The following is a 25,684-nucleotide window of genomic DNA, read 5'->3' as shown; positions in this document are numbered from 1 at the left end:
GCATTGCAGCCTATGTGCAACCTTGGCAGCTGTTGTAGAAATGTTCAAGTAAAGTACGCTATTTTACCGCTGGAGACTTGTTCTGGAAGTACGCGTTTCTGCTCTCGTCTTCAACCGCGCGTTCGCGTGATCAAGCGCTTTTTATTTTTTACCTGGCTGGCGGTCTCTAGTAACGTCTCTCTCTCTCTTCCGTCTTCTCTGGGACTGTGTAAAGGCCAGTGGAATTATTATAGCCACACACATATATCATTGTGGACTCAACACAGCGACTAATTTTGAAGCTGTTGAGGATAGCCTACATTATATTTGGAACGGCGGCTGGTTTGGACGCTCTCATGAGAAGGAGGATCAGTCAAATGGAAATGTGAAAGTTGTGACTCTTCCAATGGATTCCAAAAGGGGCGTACATATGCAACAGACAGACGTTGGGCAATAGATTCGTTCACACGGGCGCTCTCTGCAGACTGCAGAGCTTACACACTGCAAACCCAACTGTACGTTTGGAGCGTGCATGGAACGCAAAGTGCATGTGTGGGGACAGCGTTATCAATGATAACATGGCATTTTCTTGATTTCAGTCACAGGTGAATGTTGTACAATTTGGGTTGAGGTGCGCTACTTTTACTTTCTGTGCTGGGACATCTATATACACGTGTAGCTGGTTACAATGTTGGGCTCCGATGTCTCTGATCTGCCGGTGCCACGGAGTTGAGTATGATCTTTAGAAAATTAGTTATTGAATTACATTTCCTGTCAGGATTGTTGGTGCACCGTATCATATCGTAATGGCAAACGAGAACTCATACGACAGCCGCAGTATTGTAGAGATCTATATCCACCACAAGCTGCTTAAGAAGGGATATGTGTGGGATCGCCAGTCAGAGGACATCTCTCCTCCCGTTAACGACTTTGAAGACGCCCCTGCTGCGTTCTCGCGGCGGCCGCGGCCAGTCCTCACCGATGAAGAAGACAATTCCCCACCGTTTCCAAACCGTATCCCGGAACCGGACCCTCGCGACAGGCTGCACCGAGTGTTGCGCGAGGCGGGGGACGAGATCGAGAGGATGTACCAGCGGGACTTTGCGGAGATGTCCGGGCAACTACACTTTACACCAAGCACTGCTGAGCCAAGATTCGTCGCTGTGAGCGAGGAACTGTTCCGAGACGGGGTCAACTGGGGGCGGATTGTGGCCTTTTTTGAGTTCGGCGGGACTATGTGCGTAGAGAGCGTCAACCGGGAGATGACGTCGCAGGTGGACAACATCGCGCGCTGGATGACGGAGTATTTGAATGGTCCCCTGCAGGCGTGGATCCAAGAGAACGGGGGTTGGGTAAGGAGTCCGTTAACTTATATAACTGGCCTTTGGCTTACATCGCACATGCTCATCAGTTTGCTTTAGGCTGTTTCTGCTGTCAAACCAGCAGCTGCCTTAAATTCAGATTACTCTCTGACACACACACCTGCCCCAGACACACACCTGTCTCACAAACACCTGCACCATTTTTCCTGTCTTTCTCTATTACACACACACACACACACACACACATACACACACACACACACACACACACACACACACACTGCTTTTTGTCTCTGTAGATAAAAAAAATAGCCATAACCTTTTAGGCTAATCACTAAATGTGTGTGCACCTGCCGGACATTTCCCCCACTCTGACGTCTGTTACACAAACACACACACACACCTGCCTTCCTCTGTCTGCCTCTGTCATGTTAGAGCAGAAGAGGAGGAAACCAGGGCAGGAAACACTGCAGAGTATTGAGATTCAGCCTATTATCTTAAAGGGAAGTTGGTACGATGCCAAGGCCATTTTTATGTGAATGAATGAACAGTATTTCCCCATTTGGACCCGGGTTTACTACCTGCTCACAGAGAGCATATTGCTCTCCACTCTGAAGGGCTCAGCCCTGCGGCTGTTTGGGCTGACTGTTGAGGTTGCTGTATTGGCTGACTGTTGAGGTTGCTGTATTGGCTGACTGTTGAGGTTGCTGTATTGGTTGACTGTTGAGGTTGCTGTATTGGCTGACTGTTGAGGTTGCTGTATTGGCTGACTGTTGAGGTTGCTGTATTGGCTGGCTGTTGAGGTTGCTGTATTGGTTGACTGTTGAGGTTGCTGTATTGGCTGGCTGTTGAGGTTGCTGTATTGGCTGACTGTTGAGGTTGCTGTATTGGCTGACTCTTGAGGTTGCTGTTTTGGCTGACTGTTGAGGTTGCTGTATTGGCTGGCTGTTTGGGGTCGCGGAGGTAAACTCAGTCCACCTCCATCTGTGTGGCTCCCCTTCGTCTCCATGAAGCAGTCGGCTTTGAATAATTCAGGGACCCAAATGGAGCAGGACTGCCAGTACATGGCTTTCATACTCTCTTCTCGTAGTGAGACATTATAGAGAATGGTAGAATGAAAAATTGATAGACAGAGACAGACCGATAGATACAGAGATAGATATAGAGATAGATAAACTGTATAAATACATGTTTGGTTGACTGGGTTTGCTATGAAGCTACACCGATAACCCATAGGCCCCATAAAAGGATATTCATTAATCCTAGGATAAAACCAGCAGGATAATTAGCCTGTCTTAAAGCCGGGGGTGGGGGTGGGGGAGGGATAGTGGTGGCGGCTGGACTATAGCTCTCAGTTCAGCTTGGTTCAGTCCTCTGTTCTGTTCCCTTAACTAGACAAGACTGGAAAAGGAGAGGAAAGAACTTTATTGAGAAAGGGATAAAGAGAGAGAGGGGAGAAAGAGAGAGGGGGAGGCTTGAGGACAGATGTCCAGGGAATTTAGTATGACCAACCACAGAGCAGTCCTCTCATTATAAACTCGGAGTCCTTCTTGATGTTGCTGTGTGACCGTTCTCTCTGTGTGGTTGTGTGTGTGCGTGGTTGTGTGTGTGTCCACAATCTATGTTGTTTTATATGGCAGAGGCAATTTGCATCACAACAGGAGAGCTACTATTTGGCTCCAATTAACTGTCAGAGTTATGACATTTTCTAGGCCTTGGATGTCAAACTTTGCTGTTCCCTTTGATGTACGGTATTTACTTGCATGTTTGCAAGGGGGTTTCTATGATTTCTGTTTCATCTTAAAACATTATTCTGTTCAACTTGATATGCCTCTGTCTTATCTATGTTGATTTGCCTGTTGCCTCCTGTCTCTTTATGACTTCTCTTTATGAACACTGTCTCACTGCTCTGGGACTTAAATTCAGGTACCGTATCCAGTCATTCCATGCCATACACACACACACACGCACACAACGTGTGTCTCGGGTGAGGACACTCTAAGGCATACCTAACCTTTCTGAGGGCGAGGTTCAAGAGAAGGTGAAGAACCTGACTCAGGTATGTGTGTGTTAGACAGAGAGAACAAGAGATGAGAACCTGACACGCAGGGCGGTTGGTGAAATCCCCCCTGAGATAAACACCAGAGGGACTGAGGGGATCTTTTCTCACAATCAGAATAATGACTTCAAACGAGGCCTGTGTTTGTGTGTGTGTGTGTGTCTGTGTGTGCGTGTTTGTGGGTGCGCCCTGCAGCTGTTGCATTACCAACATGAGCCCACCTCAGGCACAAAGAGCAGAGAAAGAGAGAGTGAGAGTGAAAGTCAGCAACCTATGATTTAAATACACAACCAGAGAGCAGGGAGTGATGGAAGGACAGTGAGACACAAACACACAGCAACACAGTACAGCCTGATGACCCTAACCCCCTCCTCTCATCGTCATCATCTTCACTACCGGCACAATCATAAAGCAGCCGAGAGGAATTTGCCCAGGTCTGAGGGTGTAGATGTGGCGGAGATGATTGTGATGTGCAGGGGGAGTAGCGTCCTGCTCTGTAGAGCAGGTGTCTGGTCCATCCTCTGCTGTCACGGAGCGGCTCCGCCTAGCTCTGTGTGACTCAGACGTGTTCCTCATGTTCCTCTGGGCTCGCCTGTCTGCTGCTGCTGCTGCTGCTGCTGCTGACGTGTCCTCATTAGAGAATTAGGGAGTCACGCAAGTCTTCAGTGTGTGTGTGTGTGTGTGTGTGCATGTGCGTGTCTGTGTTGAGTCAGTAAACCTCAGTGTAGAGTGTCCGATGCCTGGCTAGACGAGGGGGAGATCAGGGAGAGACCAGTTTTGTGCTGATACTATGAACAAGAGCATGTTGTGTGCAGGTGGCTACAGAGGTTGTTGTTTTAGTCTAACCTGCCTATGTTCTTCATCAAATACTGACAGACTACCATATGTACTGTGTCTGGTCCTTTCTGCAGAAATATTTATTCAATATATGTATACAAAGACATTTTAACTGTGGGTATATCGATTCTCAGATTTCCGTCACACCAGGGAGGAGGGAAGAGACTAGGGGAGAGTGGGAGACATGCAGAGAGACCAGAGACAGAGAAGACCAGGGCAGACAAGGAGAGACCAGGAGAGAAAAGGGAGACACCAGGAGAGAGAAGTGAGAGACAGGGTAAATCAGGGAGAGACTAGGGGAAGAGACCAGGAGAGAGAAGTGAGAGAGAAGTGAGAGACAGGATAAAGCAGGGAGAGACCCGGAGAGAGAACGGAGAGACCAGGAGAGAGAAGTGAAAGACAGGATAAAGCAGGGAGAGACCAGGAGAGACCAGGAGAGAGAAGTGAGAGACAGGATAAAGCAGGGAGAGACCAGGAGAGACCAGGAGAGAGAGGGGAGAGACCAGGAGACACAGCTCGCTCACCTCTGTTAAAGAGGGGCTTTTACACAGCTCTTACATGCAAAGTGTCTGTCAAACGCACAAAGGAAAATCCGATTTTGTTTTGTAAAAAAATAAACATCCCATTTTACGCTCACACACACACACACACAGACTTAACATTTACACACACACATATACACAGGGCTGCTTGAACCACCCACTCCCTGATTGTCAGCCCTGGAAGTTGGCAAGCAGAAACCCCTCACTGTAAATCCACTACTGACGCTTAGAGAGAACACAGACGGAGACGCCACACACACATACACACGTACGTACACACACACATACACACACACACACTCGCACACACGTACTGTAGAGAAACATAAACAAATACAACGATCCACCAGACGGGCGGCCTGACAAAAGGACACGTACATAAAAAGAAGGCAGACTGGCATCACAACAGATTTAAAGCTGAATTCATGCGCTTGAGCACACACACTCTCGAGTCGAATAGGCGCCTGTAGGCCTATGCCAAAACATAGAGGCACAAGAAACATGCTTAAGCATTCAAAAGTACACAAACACCTGCTCAGTCATACTGTATCTCCACCCCCGCCCCCCTCTCTGTCCCTCTCTCCTGTCTGGTGTGTGGGAGAAAGCGTGGGCATGTTGGGGGGTTATTGGGTTTAGTCTGAGAGCAGGCTAGGATGGCTTGGTTCCTTTAAAGCTCTTAAACCCTCCATCTCTGTTTCTACCACTCATTTTCTCTTCTCATCTCTCCTCGCCTGTCCTCTTCTCTCCTTTATTCTACACTCCTCTCCTCATTTACTCTCCTTTCTCCTCCAATTTATTTGTATCTCTTCTCCTGCCCTCTCTTCTCCTGCCCTCTCCAATCCTCTGAATTTCCTTCTCACTCCTCTCCTCATGATTTACATTTATTCATTTAGCAGATGCTTTTATCCAAAGCGACTTCCAAGAGAGCTTTACAAAAGTGCATAGGTCACTGATCATAACAACAAGATAGCCCCAAACATCGCGGGCAGCCAAAACATGAGGCATACATTTTCAAAGGGAAGAACCATAAGAGCATGTAGTTAAACAAGTTACAATTAAAGAACATGAACCTCAAAAAGTGCAAGAGTTTACCTGTAGAAAAGCAATCAACAGTAAAATATTTCACAGCGAGTACAAGAATTTAAACTCGTTACAACTAACCAACAAGAGCAACAAGTCTCTCAAAAAGAGTCATTGTGATCCTGGAGGAAACTAGCATCAGCTCCAGCAAATCATTCCGAAGTACTGTTGTACTCCCGGAACAAGTGCGGCTTTATCCTTTTCTTGAAGGTGGGGAGACAGTGTCTCTGATGAAGGTGGGGAGTTCATTCCACCATTGGGGGGCCAGACAGGAGAAAAGCTTGTGTTGGGACCGGGCGCTCTTGAGCGGTGGGACCACCAGACGGTTGTCAGAAGACGACCGTAGGTGGCGGGTGGGGGTGTAAGGCTGAAGGAGAGACTTGATGTAGTCGGGTGCAGTCCCGTTGTGGTGCCAGGTGGAAACCCATCCCTGACCCCCCTACCCTGTCCCCTTCCATCCCATCTCCAGTGCCCCTGGCTGGGGTTAGTGGGTGTGGAGGGTGGAGCAGGGCTTGGCTTCTACCCTGCACCATCTGCTCCTCAGCTTGCCCTGCCACCTCCGGGCTTATCGTCCCGGTGACGGCCAGACCAAGAAGGGAACACTCCAACTGCATCCTGGGTGTTTACTGAGAGGATATGAATAGCCCCCTTTCATACTATACTGGCAGGAACATCGTGCTCTTTCTCTCTCTTTCTCTCTCCCTCTTCCCTCCTTTCTCTTATTCTCCCCCCCCCCCCCTCTCTAGAGTGTTGTTATATCCAGGGGCCAACCTATCAGTTTCCTCTTCCGCTATTTCAACATTTTGCGTTTGGCTCGAGGGAATCCGATTTGCAGCCTCTCCCTTCCCTCACCGACCCATACCCTGCCAAGCCCCAACCTTCCGCAAGGAACACACTGCACTTCACAGACACATGCATAAGTCAAATCACAGTCTGGGCACATCTAGCATCGGAGTCTGCAGCCTCCAGTCTCAGTCCCTACTTCTACAGAATGCTAATTCCTTGGTAATACCAGAGATATGGTGTAGTTTAGAACCCCCCCCCCCCCCCCACCACCACCACACACACATTTTTCTGGTATATGGAGCAGAATCAAAGCAGCGATAAGTCGAGCGATAATTATGTATTTTAGCTGCTCTGATGTAGGATCCATTATTCATGAGTAACTAACGAGGGAGGCAGTCTTCTCCTGTTAGCTTTAAACACACCGTCTGACTGGGGCGGGTGAACCGCTCATTAGCGCTGTGTAGCTGTTAGCGTAGCTGTTAGCATTATGTAGCACCTTAGCCGAGGCACTAACACCAGGGGTGGTTTCCAGGGAGGGAAACAGCTTATTAGTGTCGGCGTAGCTGTTAGCGTAGCTGTTAGCATATTGTAGCTACGTAGCACTGTAGCACAGGGGCTTAGCATATTAACTTTCAATACTGTCTCTGGGTACACCCAAGTACAACACTCACAGAAACACCCAATGGGGATGTGGAAGATTTTCCTGTATCATACGATGGCTGAACATTGTTGTCAGAGATTATTGAAACAACACAAGAGGCAGGGATAGCAGCCGTCGTAGTACACAGACACAAACATATCACACACCGTAAACTTTGCACGTGGGTTTGAACACTCCCTTGAATGGACACCCGCACATGCAGCATATACCTGCATTCATGCACACATACACACATACTCATACACAACAACAATATACAACACACACACAAAAGTGTGTAGTAAGGGAAAGACAGAAACAGGAGGGAGGGAGAGAAAAAGGACAGGGAGGGAGAGAGGACTGGAGGAAGAGAGAGCGGAAAGGAGGAAGAGAGAGGTCAGGAGTGAGGGAGAGAAGACAGGAGAGAGAGACGCAGAGAAAAGGAGGGAGGGAGAGAGGACAAGAGGGAGATGTAACAGGAGGGACAGTGGATGGAAGGGAAATAGAGAGGAATGGAGGGAAAGACAAAGGACTGGAGGGAGAGAGGGAGAAAAGGAGGGAGAGAGAGAGGTAAGATTGTGGTTTAAGATCTTGTGGCTGCATCAGGACCGGCCATGTGAACCTTCAACAGAGCAGGTGCTGCTGATAACAAGCTCCAACCAAACAGCGCCCTCCCTCCCTCACCCCTCCCTCCCCTCAGCTCAGTGCTCAGCTTTGATGAGGGCTGAGGGGATTTGATGTGTGTGTGTGGGGGGGGGGGGGTAGGGAAGGGGGAGGGAGAGGGAGGAGTCGTACCTGAGAGATGAGGGAAGATGAAAGAGATGTCACATTCCAATGTATGGGACCAACCTTCTCATATTCTCATAGACACATACACACGCATACACACTCACGCACACATTTACACGCATGTGCATATATACCACAGATCTTGTCCAATACTGCTATTAAATGACTATATGTGTTTAACATACACTGTTGCTTTAAGCTATTACCGGCTAATGAAACAGTCGGTTAGCTAGTGAGTCAGTCAGTCAGTTAGCCATACAGCCATCCATCTAGAGAGGATACATGTAGTGGACCAGCTGTTCTATAGAGATCTGTAGTAAATCACCCTGTGGGGACGCGCACACACACACACACACACACACACACACACACACACTACTTAAGATGCTTACAACTATTGATGTTGTTGATAACACCGCAGCAGATACACTCTAGAATATTTACAATGCTGTCTGTTTGTCACATATACACCCATCATCACACCGTCACAAATGCAAACACACACAAATATAACGACGTGCAAAATTACATACCGCAGTGATATGAGCTACTTCTGTCAGACACATACACACAGACACACACACACACAGGGCAGGGGGTGGGTAAATGGCAGATGGGTGATTTAGCATTCTGGAACCCACAGGGATGCCCTGCTACCAGGGGGAGACTGGGGAGGAGAGGGGTGAGGGAGGGCTGGGGCGAGACGCATAGCAACACACTCTTTCCATCACTCTCTCATTCCATCCTTCTGTCTCTTCTGTCTAACTCTCTCGCTTTCTTTCCCCTCCACCCCCCCAGTCATGTCTCCTCTGCACTCTAGACTTTGTTTCTCATGTTCTCTCTTTCTCACTCTCACTCTCTCTCTCACACGCTCTTTTTGTATCTATCGCTTGTATTCTCTCTCTTTTTCTCCGAATAGCATTTGTTTCTTTATATTTCATTTTGTGGCCCTTTTAAGGAAGGTTCTTTGATCCATGGGCTCTGTGATACAGACACATGCACACACGCACGTCTCAACTGTCCTCAAGGCTGGAGCTGTCCCTGGGGTGGCTTTAGATAATGCTTTAGAAGCTCATAGAAATGTGTGTGTGTGTGCAAATGTGTGAGACACTGTAACTTGACAATATTTGGTACCCCACAAAACACACGCGGTTACACATTCACACACACACACACCCCCAGGGCTGACAGACCACCCGTTACTGATGAAACACCTCTGTACATTCGGACTGCAAGCAGGACCTGATGTTTGAGTCATGGTGTACCACCTTGAGGCCTGAGCCCTCCGTGTGTGGAAAGGTCGCCGTGGCCTTTGACAGCGACCTGAAATGGTTTCCTGTTTTGGAACGAAAGTTTTGAGAGATTTAAAAACCCAAAACAAAGACAAATATCAGGACACCGACCCCGAGTTGTGTTTTGACGCTTATGCAAATCAAATGCAAAGAGGAAAACTCCCCTTCATAGTCAGAGCGGAGGAGCGAGAGAACTTCAGTGGTACTGGGGATATTCTCTCGCTCGCTCTCGCTCGCTCTCTCAGGCCCAAATACTTACCTAACCTGAAAGTCCCCAACATCTCGGTATTCCCCGGCCCCGCTGAATTAAAGAGAACTACAAAATCGACAAAAAACTACAAGTCTCTCTCTCCCTCTGTACTGTAGCTACGTAACTTAGACTGGACACAAAGCAGAATTGTCTGACTCCCACATCAGAACATGAATGCATTCCTCTCATTCCTCTGCTGCTCTGAACACACACTCACCAAGACCAGCTGATGGGAGAGGCAGAGATTAGAGGAAGAGAGAGAACAGGATGAAGACAGACAGAGAGGGAAAAACAAAGACAGAGAGAGGGGTACATGTTAGATGTAGATGTATAAGATGAAGAGGAGGAGCAGAAAGAGATTGTTTTCAAAGGTGTAGATATAGAAAGAAGATATCTCTAGATATAGAGAAAGGTAAAGAGATGGGGAGGTAGAGAGAGAGATGTAAAGTGAGAGAGGGGGAAAAACAAGTCATTGAACTCTCCTAGTTTGTAGTTACAGGCAGAGGAGAGGGGGAGAAAGGCGTGGGCGGAGAGGGAAGGAAAGGGGGAGGCAGGGTGGGCTGTGCTGTGTGGGTGTTGGAGGAAGTAAGGAGGGAGGGGGTGGAGGACTCCAACCATTCAGATGTGATTACAGGCTGGTGGAGCAGAGAGTTATGGGACAGCCCCCCACCCAAAGAAACACCCCCGTCACCAACAATGAGCTAACTCTCCAAAAATGTTTCCTTTCCTTCTATCTCTCTCTGTCTCTGTCTCTCTCTGTGTGTCTCTCTCTCTCTGTCTCTGTTGCTCTCTCTCTCTCTCTCTCTCTCTCTCTCTCTCTCTCTCTCTCTCTCTCTCTCTCTCTCTCTCTCTCTCTCTCTCTCTCTCTCAATTCCTCTCTCTCTCTCTCTCTCTCTTTCTCTCAATTCCTTGGGTCAAACTAGGTTGATATTTTTTTCACTTTTATTCACATGGTCACCACCCACAACGTACACAGCGTAGCCTACTCTCTTTCTCTCCTCTCTCTCTCTCTCCTATCCCCACTAGAATGTGAAACCTCAAAAGAATAGCAGGAAGTGACTGAACTTAACCTCCAACAGCCGTGTGCGGGGGAGCAGTATGGCGTGGGTGTGTGTGTTGGAAAGTGTGTGTCTATGTGTGTGGGGATGAGGTTAGAAAAGTGTGTGTGGGAGTATGTTGTAATTCCTTCTGCTATGTCGGCTATGCTCGTCGGAAGGAAGTGGACTTCCCCTGTAAAGCTGCTCCCAGCCAGTTGTCAGCCAGCCAGTCTGCCAGTTGTCAGCCTGTCAGCCACCCAGTCTCCCTGACACAGAGATCTCCATATTATCAGGTCATTGGGGTGTCCCTGTCATTTAGGGATGTCCCACTATTGTCATCATTACCAAGGACGGAGGTGTAAAGAAGGGTGCGTCAGGGAAGTGCCTAGTGACAGTCTGGGAGGGGAGCCAGGGCCAGGGCTGCTTGTCTCCAGCCAGGGCTGCTTGTCTCCAGCCAGGGCTGCTTGTCTCCAGCCAGGGCTGCTTGTCTCCAGCGTGAGCGTGTCCCTGGAGCCTCCTGAGTCAGGCCCTGAGGACCGCGGCATGCAGAGCTGAGATGCAGGGTGGAAAGCTCTGTGTGTGCGCTTGTGTGTGTGTGTGTGTGTGTATGTGTGTGTGTAATGTAACAGTTCTGTCTCGCACTGTCACGAGCACCCCTCCCCCATGACACAGTAAAAGCCTTTTATATAATCCTTGATGTTCCCCCCCAACAACAATGTATATAAATAGAAATGTGATGTGCCAGACCAGAGCAGTCTGGGCTTTTAGCTTCACGAGGATGATGAAACCCGGACATACATTAATGTGTGTGTGGTGTGTGTGTGGTGTGTGTGTGGTGTGTGTGTGGTGTGTGTGTGGTGTGTGAGAGAGAGAGAGAGAGAGAGAGAGAGAGAGAGAGAGAGAGAGAGAGAGAGAGAGAGAGAGAGAGAGAGAGAGAGAGAGAGAGAGAGAGAGAGAGAGAGAGAGAGAGAGAGAGAGAGAGAGAGAGAGAGAGAGAGAGAGAGAGAGCTCTTTCTGTTGTCAGGGGTCTGGGCCTTACGTAATAGTCTTCCCTGTAGCTGCATGTGTGTGTTTACGTGTGTGACGGGCGTGAGAACGTTCTGGTCCCTTGAGAGAAGGATATGTGAGGTCACATGGAATGTGTCTTCACCACAGAAACGGTCGAGGCCCACAGTGGAATGTCTGAGGGCCACATTCCTCCCATACTTGGTTGCTGTTTGAGGACAACCTGCTACAATGTCCACCGTACACATGGTCATCAGATAAACAGGACAACTTTCTCATCACAACAAATCAGTTCACTATTTTGTGTATTTGGAAACATTTGTGATATATTATGTAAATAGGTGAATTCCAAATATGTTAATTACCAGCACACACACATACAGTGCATTAGCACAGAACATACTGTCACAGCTCATGTGGCCTCACAGCACATGATGACAGGGACGGTCCCCTCATTTGCATCAGCTGAGTCATGAGCTCTCTCTGGGATTGTGTGTTTTTGTGAGTATTTCAAGCCCTTGAAGGGGGAGGGATCAACAAAACCTGTTTTGGAACATGTGTGTATATATATATATGTGTGTGTGTGTGAGGTTTGGTCTGTTTCAACTTTTTCCCTTCTTAAGCATGATGATATCTCAGATTGTGTGACTGTGGGTTATAGACTTGACGACACGTCAATCACAATTTCCCCTTGTGGGGTATTTTGCTGCCATGGCAAATCTTGCTTTATTCCATCAAGACAATCGAAACGAATTTAAATAACAAAGAGTTGGTTCACAACCTGGAAATGTCGAAGCTGCTTAGTTTTGTAATGAGTAGTTCTGCCATGTTGTGATGTTCAGTCTCTCAATCCAGAATCAATGATTGGATTAGGCCCGACTTTGTACTGGGTTATTTTTAATCCATGTTGTAATCCAAATTAAGTATTTGACAATGCGTACAAGAACAACAACAAACATTCTAATTCATATAATTAAATGGATGGACTGTATTCCGTATTTCGGGCTTGTTCATGGATAACAGGTAATAATCAGGGTTTGAATCTCAAAGGGAACTTCTGTTTGACAGGTTCCAGCTTTTGTTTTTCATCTCCAAACTGAGTTGAGGCTTTGATTCTCCACCGTGCTCCACAGCTTCATCTCAGCTCACAAAGAACACTTCATACCTGCATAGTGTACGACCTTCAGCCTCAGAGAACACTCTTCATACCTGCATAGTGTACGACCTTCAGCCTCAGAGAACACTTCATACCTGCATAGTGTAAGACCTTCAGCCTCAGAGAACACTCTTCATACCTGCATAGTGTACGACCTTCAGCCTCAGAGAACACTTCATACCTGCATAGTGTACGACCTTCAGCCTCAGAGAACACTTCATACCTGCATAGTGTACGACCTTCAGCCTCAGAGAACACTATTCATACCTGAATAGTGTAAGACCTTCAGCTTCAGAGAACACTATTCATACCTGCATAGTGTAAGACCTTCAGCTTCAGAGAACACTATTCATACCTGCATAGTGTAAGACCTTCAGCCTCAGAACACCACAAAGATACAGGAAACCAGAGGAGCACATCACTTTTTCTTTCTTTTTCTATTCTCCTCTCTGTCGGTTCTGTGGGTTAGCCCAGTTTAGGCAGGTATTTATTTAGAATTGTGTGTATGTATTTCTGTGTGTTGTCTTTGTGTGGTGTGTGTGATATGTCTTACTACCTAGAAAACGCTTTCCAGGTAATCTTTCATGTTCAGTTTCCTGCTTCAAACTACCATCAGCTGAGCTGTGTGCGTGTATGTTTTCTGTAGATGTGCCTGCATGTGGTGTGTGTGAAAAGTTTCTTCAGAATTACTCCAACTTCGTGAGCCCACAGAAAATATTGGAGAAAACACCTTAATCAGAACACTGATGGTCAGTTCTGTACAAGTACTGTAGAACACATCAGGTGTATATCTGCCTGGAAGCAGTTATAAAGTCTCATGCAAACAGATTCTTCTTGAAGACTTAAAACACACACACACTTACACACATTGCTGTGTTTCCTTAAGAGAGAGTGAGGGACTTCATGGGTTGGCTAAATATAGTGTTTTAATATGTGTGTGTGTCTTGTCTGTGTGTGTTTGTGTGTCTATCTTGTGTGTGTGTGTGTATGGGTCTGTATGTGTGGGCCCTAACTCTTAGAAGGCCGGTAGTGGTTCACCCAGCTGCTATCTCCATTCTTGGAACTGAGGGAGAGAGGGGAAGGAGGAGGGGTGGAGGTTTCCACAAAACACAGCTGAGTGACATTTAGCCGAGATGAAAGACCAATCAGAAGCCCCAGGAGATGTCAGGCTGAAGGTGGGGGGGAGGATCCCAGCGCTGTTTCCTGCCTTCCACCATCCCTCCATCATCCTTCCATAATCCTTCCACCATCCCTCCATCATCCTTCCACCATCCCTCCATCATCCTTCCACCATCCCTCCATCATCCTTCCATAATCCGTCCACCATCCGTCCACCATCCGTCCACCATCCTTCCACGAGAGAGAGAGAGAGAGAGAGAGAGAGAGAGAGAGAGGTGTCTGTGATCCTGAGAGTTACCGTTTCACAAAGAGATGTCTTTTCTTATAATGAAGCAGACTTCCATCGCTAGGTGTAACCTCAGAGTGAAAGCCTATCCAAATGATCATCTGTGTCGTCTCTGCTCTGCTAGCACCGGCAGTTCCATAGAGTTTTGATTATAAGGGCGTAGTCACTTCCGTGTTTACCAACCCTAACCATGGGAGGTTCTGAAGAACTAAGTATCCTGTTCGTTCCCTAGCATGAAGCAGGGTTGTCCCTGATCCTGTCCTTGTTGTGTTAGGTGTCCACAGGGAGGGCAACCAGCGGGGGGTCGCAGTGTTAGAGACAGGGGACCCGGCGTGTCTGGGACCCCGCCCCCTGTGACCCCCGCCCCCTGGTCGTTTTGGCTGGAACATCTCATGGAGTAACACAGTGCAACATGGCTGCAACGACGCCGTCTGGCCCTGCGGATACAGAGTCATGGATCTTCTGTCTGTCGCCTACTCCCTGCCACCCCCTCTTCTCTCCTCCAGCTATCCCCCCGCACCCCTCTACACAGCGCCGGTCTGCGCTGTTGTGATATTGAGCCGAGGTAATGGATTATCCTGACACGGTTTCTGAAGGATCGTGGTTCTTAATGCCCATACATCCATATACTGGCTTTCCATCACTGATCCATAGCACTGGAGACCCTTTGATCCAAATGTACAGAACCGACATGTGCCGAAAGGTTGAGTCTGTTTATTTTCTGTCTTTGGTGAGACAATGGCCAGTGTTATCTGGCTCTCTTTCTTCTGAGTCATCTGCTCCTCCTCAGAGAGAGAGAGAGCTGAAGGCCTTGCCTGTTGTTCCTAGCATTGAAAAAAGGCTGTTGTCTCTTTTTCATGGTCCAGAGCTGTTCTTATTGGATGCAAAATCTGCCCTCTGCCCAGAAATCACACACTCATCACTCATGCTCCATATAACGTGGAACAATCCTCTTCTTCCTCCACACACCATCCCACACCCAGGATGACCACTGCCACCAGCATGTTAGACTACAGCCCATGAATACCCCACTGTATGATCTTTATCACTGCATTTGTCCTGTGCGCGTGTGTGAGTGTGTGTGTGAGCGAGGTGGGAAATATCATACCGGAGATAGTGTGTCATGAACAGGCTACCAGCTGCTGCTGTTTTGTCCATCCGTGTGTGTGTGTGTGTGTTGCACGTGTTCCTAAATATGTGCGCAGAACGTGTCATGTTGGACCAGCGGTGCCATGCTCGAGCGAGCACACCATCATCGCTCTCCATCCCCACCAAGAGCATCTGCATGTCACAATATGACTCCAGCTAGGCGGCGGCGGCCCTTCAGTGACAGTAATCACTGAAGGCAGTCCATTAGATTAAAAGGTGCTCTCTCGTGTGAAGATCTGACGTGTCCTACCGCCTCCGTCCTCCGACCCTCACTCAAGGTCAGGGTTATCGTTTGGATCAATGGAGAAGGACCATAATATATGCCATTTAGGTGATGCTTTTAACCGTAGCCTGTGGCAGCACGGTGACAGCATGCATAAATGGAGCAGTAGCCTTGATGTGGCTAGCCACGGCCCCTCTCTCTCATTGGCTAGCGCAGCAAGGTTAGTGGAGTTATTCTCATCACACTTTATCATCCTCATTATCATCATCATCATCATCACTTATCATACCCATAGCCAGGGAGTGGTGTCTGGCATGGGAGGCCAGCTTGTCAGTCAGTCCATCATCTTCATCATTGCCATCCTCTTAGCCACAGGGGTCAGCCTGCCAGTAACTGATGGTATTCCTGAAAGAGGGCAGAAATAGCAGAGCTTACCATCAACAGGCTGCTCCCCATCCACTGACTGGCATCAACAGTGACTCACTGTGCCAGTTAATGACAGCTGGCGTCACCCCTCCCTCCCCTCTTCCAACTCCTCTCGTCTCTATTAACTTTTTGCCTTCTCCCCTGTCTCTCCTGTCACCCCCACCCCCCCACCCCCACCCCCCCCACCCCCATTGCAGTGTTATATTTATAAACACAGAAGCATGCCCGTTTATATTAAGATTAGCATAGCTGTTCTTAAATTGCTTATATTTACATCCAAAGTAGAACGGCCACTTCCCTAATCACTCAACTGGCTTAACTTTAGCATGCAAACATGTCATGCAGTCAAAGGACTCAGTCACTCGGTCAAACAGTCAGTCATTCAACAAATTAGTCAAACAGCCATCGACCCTTTGATAAAACTGCAGACTGCCCAGTTACAGTGCACACTGCCCAGTTACCCCCCCCCCCCTAGCCTGCCCTTGGTCCAGACAAATGGACCCATCATCACCCCCCAACCCCTCCTCCGTCTCCAGCTGGGGGTCGCCACGGTGATGGATTATTCATGCTCAGATCAGGAAGTGCATTCTCTCCCTAACAGGAAGTCTATACCCAGGGGGAGTCAGATATGACAGGGTGATGTATTACACGTAACACCACCCTAATCCCCCCGGCCACATGCATATTTAATGATCAGGCCGGTGATGGTGGAAGGGGGGGGGGTGTATTTACAGCAGACCTGGTTATGATGAATAATGCACCAGAGCTGTTGCTAGTTATCAGGTGTGGCTGGGCTGAGTGGCCGAACGGCCTGGCTGTCACAGCCCCTGGCAGAGGAGCAGCTGGTCCAGGTAAACGTGGCCCTCGATGACTCAAGGATTTCTGGATTTCTCTCACATTGAGTAATAAAAAGCAAGATTGTAATTCATATTTCTGATTCCAGCTCGTACTACAGCTGTCATAAGCCTGTAGATGGTAACAGGAGAGCAAAGACAGCAGGAAGGAGAGATCAATACACAACACCGGATATTAAATAATTGAATCGTTGAACTGGGTCATAAAAGGCAGCCTGGTGCTCAGGTTTCATAGGGCTGAAGGAGAGGGAGAGGAAGCTAGTCTGAGGACAAGCCCACCTGCCAGGGAAAACACTGCCTGCACCTACTGACAGATACTCAGGGTGGGTTTGATTTAGTCTACCCAGTACAAAGAAGCTGATGGGGGAGACCACAAATGTGCAAACTGTGAGATGAACGTATCAGTCTTTGTGTACGTTCCAGCTATTTCTAAAATGATTTTCTGGACTGTATTGGAGTGAAACCCTAACCTTTGCTAGCCTCCAGACAGACTAGAGCAAACGATAAAATATTCTGAGAGGATTTCAGGCACTTTTTGACCCAACTCTGGCAGTCTAGAGCAAGCGCTCTCAGAGTTGGAGTGGGTCTCGGAGTGTTTAACCCACCTCTGGAGGGATGCAGACAGCAGCTCGTCTTTCATGGTGTAGCGGAGGTGTCTGCCTGCCCCTCATCCAGAAAGATCAAATCATGTGGCCTCTCAGTCTACAGCTGGTTGAACCTGCCTTCCATGGCTGCCACAGGCTGTGGCTCCAACTTCAAACAACCACCATGATATTGTGACTATCCTTTGCACACAAACACACACACTCACACACAGAAAGCCGATATGCTAACCTTCCCAGAACAGAACAGAGATTGACTGAACGAACAAACAGCAGAGATGGAATGTGGAAGAGATATACTTACTACACAAGAGAGAGCCGCATGAACACACACACTCAAGTTATTTTCAGATTGTAAGTTTACCTTGTACCAAGCACAAAAACCACAGCACAATGGTTGTTTTGTTTGTTCAAATGTAATTCAAATGACCAGCCTTGCACTTCTCAGGATTGTTCAACTGTTAAAGCAGACTACCACCAATCTGATAAGAGTTTCATGAGGTAGGTGAATTGAGAGATTACTGATGTTAAGGGGATAACCGCCAATTTGAATGAGATTGTGATAAGAGTCCCTGTCTGGCAAATAAGGGAAGTATTTATCTGGGAAATCCCCTCAGGTCACCTTTTGGTCAACAAGGAGAAGAGGGAACCATCATCCATCCCTCTTTCATTCTGTCTCTTTAACCTGTTCTCTCTCTCTCAATCTCTCTCGCTCACTTTGTGTCATCAACTCTCATTGTCTGACACTCCTCTCTTTCTTTCTTTCTTTCTTTCTTTCTCTCTCTCCTCTATCCTCTCTCTCTATATCCTCTCTTCTCCTTCATGTTTCTGTGGTAGAGGCTGGGTAATCTTATTTGACCGCATGATGTCATTTAGAAAATGGTTCAGTCCCACTGTGCCTGTGTGGATCCTCCAGGCCTAGTAGAAGGCAGCTGGCACAGGCTGGTATTATCACTCTCTGACCCCAGTTACACACACACACACATACACACACTCTCTCACACATGGAAAGACACACACATATACTGATACTCTCTTTGACACAAAGACATCTTTACACAAAAAACACTCACAAACACAGGCCTTTGTAGTCAAGGGGCCTCTTTCCTAGCTGAGAAGAGAAAGCAAAACGGATGTCAATGCCAGAAGGAAAACATCAGTTCCTACTTCTCAACCACCCTACCACTAGTCTGTTTGTGAGTGAATGTGTGTGTGTGTGTGTGTGTGTGTGCCATAGCCTCTAGGGTACTCAGCTGACATTTAATGATGTGTAGGGATAGTATAACAGTGTCTGCATCATTTGGGCTCACAGTACCTCTCTCAGACACACCTGGGTAGAAACTTGTGGCTGAGTTGACACGTGGGACTTTTGACACAGGGACGTCTGTCCCACGATGAGCAGTATGGTTGTCCCACAGGCCTTCCAACATCATCATCAGACTATACACTAGACGTCCATGAGCTCCATCCTCCCTCTTCAGCCTGCAGGGATTATCCAGTCTATATGCCACCAGTTATGTCCTCATCCAGTTTATAGGTCACTATCGGCACTGTCCTCATCCAGCCATGTCCGAGTTAAGATTATCAGATGATCTATGGCACAGTCACAGTTGTAGTGTCAGATTGTGTAGGAGATGTTGAGGATACCAGAAGGGAAAGCTGACTTGACTGGCCTTTCCCTGACCTGCGTAGGCTCAGTTATTAGGATGGAACTTCCTGCTAACCACAGTGACAGGGACTCTCCCTACTTGTCCTCTTCAACAGAGGGTGTGTGTGTCTGTGTGTGTGTGTGTGTGTGTGTCTGTGTGTGTGTGTCTGTCTGTGTGTGTGTGTGTGCATAGATCCTCTCATTAAGGCAATGGTGGACAACCCCTGCTGTGTACGGATTGTCACACCCGTGTCTACATGTCTACAGGGGCCTGTCTTCCCCATGGTCAACAATCAGCAATACCACAAAAACATATTAGGAAATTATAGAGCACCAGTTTGCGTGTGTTGTGTGTGTGTTTCATCTTTGATCTGAGGAGCCAGGGGGGTCTGGGTGTTTGCTTCGTGTAGCTCCTGCTGTCTGCCTCCCACAGCCTGGAGAGAACAGACACGAGGGGGGGGGGGGAGAGGAGAGAGACGGTGGGGGGGAGAAAAGAAAAGAGTGGGGAGAGAGAGAGAGATGTGTTAGTTTCAGCTCCCTGAGGAAACCACGTCAACATTAAAGGCTAAGGTTCCTAAACGCACATCTCCGTGTGACGTTCATATAAACGCTCGTATCTGTAAATGATCATCTCTATAACGTTAATATAAACGCTGATCTCTGCATTTCAGACATTACACATTTCTTTTTCCTCTCTATATCGTTGCCGTAGAGACTGTCCCTAATTGCATGATGAAACGATGTCTGAGGATGGCAGTGCCGGCAGGCCTGTTAGCAGACTGGAGGGTACCCAGAAAGAAAGGGACGAAGGGAAAGGAGAAGAGAGGGGCGGAGAGAGAGTTGGAGAGGGGGGGGGGGGGTATTGCAATGCGATCGAGAAATAAGAGAGAGAAATGGAAAGATAGAGATAGGGAACGAGAAATCAAGAGATACATAAATAATGCTGTTAATGGAGGATGCTCAAGGGAGAGAGAGAAACCACTGATCTTGTCCACCAGCAGTCAGGAGATCAACCAACAACTATTATAGTATTAGGATGCTTTAAACCACAGGGTCAAATGTCACCCTCTCTCCCCCCAAGCTAGTTTTCATGTTCCTTTCTTTCATGGTAAAGCCCCCTGCTACCTGAAGTAGGAAGCCTCACACTGGGATGAAAGGATTGTGGGTAGGGGGATGTAACAGAGCACCAGAGGTTTCACTTTGTGTGTGTGTGTGTGTGTGTGTACGTGTTTGTGTGTGTGTGCCAGTCACCCCTTTGCTGTAACGAGATCTCTGGTCTCCATTCTAGTTAGGTCATGTCTTGGCCGAGTGCCCATCGTGGTCTCCTAGGAAACATGAGGAAGTGATGTTACTAACCATCTGACACCGACCGAGTGTGGTGCCAACTGTCACTGACCTTATAAGGCTGGGACTCAACCATCTACCCAATCACTGCATGGACAACAGGCCATTCACAAAATCAGTTAATTTAGAGATCTGCAAGCGAGTACGGGAGAGAGCAAATGTGTAAGCAAGCAGGCTGTTTAACTACATCAATCCCCCCCCCCAGGACTTTCCTAAAATATCACCATTATTTATACTTTAACCAGGTGTATGTTGTGTGGCCTCCACCACAGTTGCTACTGGTCCTCTTGTGGGTTTGGCTTCAGGCCTTTTACCTCCTGTGGTACTCCCAGACTGAACCGTCTACGAGACTGAAGACACATATCCTCTTTTTTACATGGTGAAACGTTAAGATACAGTGGTGACGGGGACCTACCATTCCTTCCCTAGTTCATATAATCTAACCGTTCTTGTTTTTTTCCACAACAGAATTGGAAAATCTGCTGCTCATCATTTAACCATCATTTCTGTTCAACCTGTTCTGTTCTCAAAGTTCCATTAGCTGCATTGGCTGAGGACAAACAGAAGTCAACAAACAGAACCAGGCTGTTGAAACACACAGCGGAAGCTCCTATGTCTGGGGATGTTTGCAGAGCAGAAAGCAAACAGACACACGGTTAGCCATTAGCCCCACTTGTCAACATGCTGGAGGGCCTGTCACCACTTAGCCTAAAGCTACTTTGCTAACAAGTTAGCTTAAGCTATTTTAGCAATCCCAGAGAGTTGCAAATGTAGCTAACATTGGTATCACTCTGTTCTTGCTGGGATAACAGTGTTCTTGGTATTCTGTTATTCCTTAACAGTACAGACTCATTCACCAACATAACCCATCAACCAAGGACAAACTAAATGTAATTTGTTCTTCCATCTCAACACCCAAACATCTCCAATCTCCATATTAATATGTTGTCAATGAGAAAGATGTGGCTTCTTGAGGGGCTGATGCTTTCTGGAAACACCTCATGACCCATTCTTGGAATAATTTTGGTGATCATTCCGAAGAATCATTACGAAGCCCTTTGCATGAATCATCTTTCGTGAAATGAATCATCATTGTTATCTCGTTTAGTATGTGTGTTTGTGGTATCTATTGATCCAGGAATGTCAGACATTACCTGATCTATAGCATGTTTACTCTCAGTGACAGAGGAGTAAATAAGATGAAAGTCAGTGGAAGTGCGGAAGAGAGAGAAGGACAGCTCTTGGGAATGTGCATCAAGTCTCATCACTCAGACCAGAATGAAAAGTTTAAACGTCTTACCTCTACATCCCTATTCTCCTTGCTTCTCTCCATCTTGCCTCCTTCTCTCTGTTTTCACTCCACCTGTCATTCCTTCTCCATCTCTCTTATCTGCTTTATGTACCGCTCTCTCTCCAGCTTTACCTTCATCCATCTCTTCTCTCACCACGTCCTTGAACTCCACACAATTTGTATGTGTGTGTGTGTGTGTGTGTATGTGTGTCTGGTATGATATAGAGTAATGATAACCCAGCACATTATCCCCTACTATTCCACTCTAACCCTCAGATAGGGTAATTTAGGGTAATACTGTGTCAAAGAGAGTGTGTGTGTGTGTCTGTCTGTCTGTCTGTCTGCCTGCCCGGGGGGTTAGGCTGAGCATATAGCTTGGCAGTGCCAACTTTAATACTGTAATAGTGAACACACAGCCAGCAATACCACCCAGGCCTGACTTGACTACAACACTAGTCACAAGGGGTTAGGAAAGGGTGGCACAGACATACATAGAGACACACACACACCACAACACGGTTTGCAGTCACAAACAAACCGAAACATTCATCTGAGAGTGTAAACGCTGGAGGTGTTTTAGTGCTGGAGGGCGTAGCTGATCTGTAAACTGGGGAATTAGAGTTGGGAGTTAGATGATATTGCATCAGCTCACTGTATGTGTTAATGAGACCTAATACACAGTTTATGTTATAAAGCAGAGTTGATAGAATTTGTAAAGTGTGTGTGTGAGAGTGAGAGAACGAGAAAGAGAGGGTTAGGTATCTCCCCCTTCTTATCATATTGCCGTCACACTCTGTTCCCCAAACACACACACACACACACAAACACACACACACACAGTGGAAATAACCTTAAATTTCCTTTTTGCTGGTCCGCTGGACACATTTGTGTAGTAGGCTGAACACACACACTCACAGAGAAGAGACGAGAGATGTACACACACACACACACACACCAAATGTGCATGGGACCACTATGTTATTCTTTGAGGAGTGGGAAGGGATCATTTTTTGGACTTGTTATACAGCTATATGCAAAACAGAGCCGCACGCATGTATGTGAATGTGTGTGGGAGGCATGAAGCTGAAAGCTTCCATGCTGAGAGGCAAGCTGTGAGACCTGAAGCTCTGTGCCTTCGTTTTTGTCATATTGTTATCTCACCCTGTTGTAAGGGGGGGGGCGCTCTTGATTCCACTGATTTTAACCCATCTCTCTTTCTCCTTTTCTTTTTCTCCTTCTCTCTGTCTCTCCCCCTTTAATCCCCTTCTGTTTCCCCTCCTCTTTCTATCTCTCCCTCCATCTATATCTGTCTCTTTCTCAGGATGCGTTTGTGGAGCTCTATGGTCAGCAGAGGGACTCTGGGTTCCAGTCCTGGCCCTACCTGAGGACCGTGTTTGGGCTGGCAGCACTGGGGGCTGCGGGGGTCACCCTTGGAGCCCTGTTCACACAGAAGTGATCCAGCGACACAGAACTCCTAGAAGGTGTGTGGTGGTGGTGGTTGTGGGAGGGTGGGGGATGGAGGCACTTGAAGGACCTCTACTCCAGGTATCTCACCTGCTCTGCACCCACAGAGAGGCCAACAGGACCTTTATAAGATCTTCAGTCCCAGTTCCACCTCGAGCTCTAGTCACCTACCCAGTTCCAGACCCACTCCCAGATCCAAACATGGCCCCAAACCAGCGCTAGACCCAGACCAGCGCCAGACCCAGCCTTCTAAAAGAGTCTGCCCTGAGTCTCTTATGGAACTACCAGAAGAGCATGCTATTCTCCAGAACGGAACTACACCTCCTTTCTGAGAATGGAGGGAGAGAGAAATGGATGAAGGGAAAGAAAAAAAGCAGCAGACTAACAGACACAGAAGACTTAAAACATTTTACTCTCACAGATGACACCATAATGGATACATACAGTAGGCTGTAACTTCTATTATACACTTCACAGCATTTTTGCAACCTAAATTACTCTTGAAAAAAAAAATGAAAAAAAATTATAATCATAAACTTATGCTAAGAAACCTTTGGACTCTTACATGTAGCATGAAGTTTTGTTAAAGCTTTGAAGCTGAAAAGAGAATTTGAACATTGTTTTTCTCTCAGAATGCTAATATGAAGCAACTGATCTTTGGTTATAGATCTTTTTTTCTCTGTTTTTACTGTACTTTTCTTTTAAACTTTTTCCAGCATGATTCTGTAACATTGTTACCATAGTAACATGTCATATTGACATTGCTCCAATACTTAACTGTTGTGTCAGGCCAACCAGCTGATTACAGATCAAACCAACAATATCCTTTCTAATACCTTATCTGTGCTTGAATAAGCTTGCCGGGGCATACAGGATGGACCTAATAGAATCGCCCACAAATTCTAGACCACGCCCCTCCAGAATGCAAACCAGAGCAATCACTCCACGTATTAGAGGATATGAGGTTGTGCTGGGCTTCAGTAGGCGGTGATGATGAACGTGATGATGTTGCATGATTCTGGAGCATGCTCTTTAGAGGAAGGACAGATAAACTTCTTCACAGAGAAGATTGTATGTAGAAGAAAAGACACACACACACACACACACTCCTATCCCATAGTCCAGCTGATGTTCTGATTGTTCTTCATTAAAGCTTTGTCTTCTGACTCCTGCACCTTTGTTATGTTTCTGTTTCCAATCCTGGTTAGGCATGTTTAACCCGAACATTAAACCAGGTAGAAGGACAGATGTGTTGGTAGGTTGGGGTGGGGACTCAGGTGAGTTCTAGAATCAGAACGTTGGGTACAACGGGATAGATGCTCCAACCATTCTTAATTCTATGCTTTCTTGACTATGTAGACAGTTGTGTGTGTTTGAAGCTATGTGACGAGACTATTAAACCTGAACGCACAAAGAAGCACTCGACAGAAACTGGTGGTTGGCAGCCTTGTCTCTTATCACGACCGACACATCGCATCGTTAAGCCCCCTTTGAACTATCTGTCTTTTCTCCTTCTCTTCAGTGCCTGATAACAAAGGGGTGTAATGAATCCTATAGGAAATGGCTTTAGCTGTGTATATGACTATAGCTTTGAGATCAAAATATTAATTCAATAGAGCCAATAGAACACAGTCATGATATGGATAATTTTTCTCATAATGTCTTCATCTAGTATCTTATTCATATAACATACTACAGGTATTTTATTACTATTTAATGAAGTCTCAGGATAGATGTAATACCCTGAGCGAGAGGAGTCATGATGATGATGATGATGGTGGTGGTGGTGGTGGTGGTGGTGATGATGATGATGATTAAGAGAATGATACTGAAGAGAAACTAACTGTGACGATCAAGCTGGTAAAAATGACCTCCGGGGGAATGTCCACCGTCATACATATTGTGTATATGTTTTATATAATTATCTCCTCTTTTGACTCTATCATTTGCATTTATCTGATTCTCTCTCCCTCCTTTTGCATTACAAATCGCTGTCTCAATGCATGAAGAGCTAGTCAAGAAAGAGAAGAAGGAGAATTTTAAATCATGTGAATGAAAGCATGCGAGGTGTTTATAGCTGGCAGTTAGCTGGCTAGTTAGGCTACAGGCCCGTGGTGGTTTGGAGTTGTGTGGATCGGTGCTCGGTAATTGGTGGATCGGAGGGCGGCTGAGGCGGCTTCTCTTGCGGGCGTCAGAATCTGATGACGGGGGTGGAATTTCTGTCTGCTTAATGTAAGCCGTGGGAATAGGACAGACAGTTAAAAAGGCTTTGCTTTTCTAGATATAAATTAGATGCATGCTGACAAAATCAACGTCCTCAAATTATGTAAGATTTATCCAGACTACACTCATCATAAAACGTCCTGAAATCCCTCTAATAAGTTGTTTGATATGCTTTTAATGTGTCTATTGTGTATGTTCTGTGCTCCAAATTGTCTCTCAGAGGACACAAAGTTTGCTCACTCTAAATCTAATATGGCTTTGAAACACTGACATTTTGGACA

At 46.9% G+C, this 25,684-nt stretch overlaps 1 protein-coding gene across 1 annotated transcript; it reads left to right on the top strand.

Annotated features, from left to right (window-relative positions):
• On the top strand, window positions 1–24,352 carry bcl2a (BCL2 apoptosis regulator a). Its single transcript, XM_084703725.1, has 2 exons — window positions 1–1,331; window positions 23,038–24,352. Exons 1-2 carry the CDS (start codon window positions 786–788, stop codon window positions 23,170–23,172), a joined length of 681 nt encoding a protein of 226 aa, XP_084559851.1. The 5' UTR covers window positions 1–785; the 3' UTR covers window positions 23,173–24,352.
• Window positions 24,353–25,684: the final 1,332 nt, after the last annotated feature.

Source organism: Hypomesus nipponensis, chromosome 8, assembly GCF_054491055.1.
Source record: "Hypomesus nipponensis isolate SF chromosome 8, ASM5449105v1, whole genome shotgun sequence".
Taxonomy (NCBI): Eukaryota; Metazoa; Chordata; class Actinopteri; order Osmeriformes; family Osmeridae; genus Hypomesus; species Hypomesus nipponensis.
This window is presented reverse-complemented; position numbering and strand designations above follow the sequence as displayed.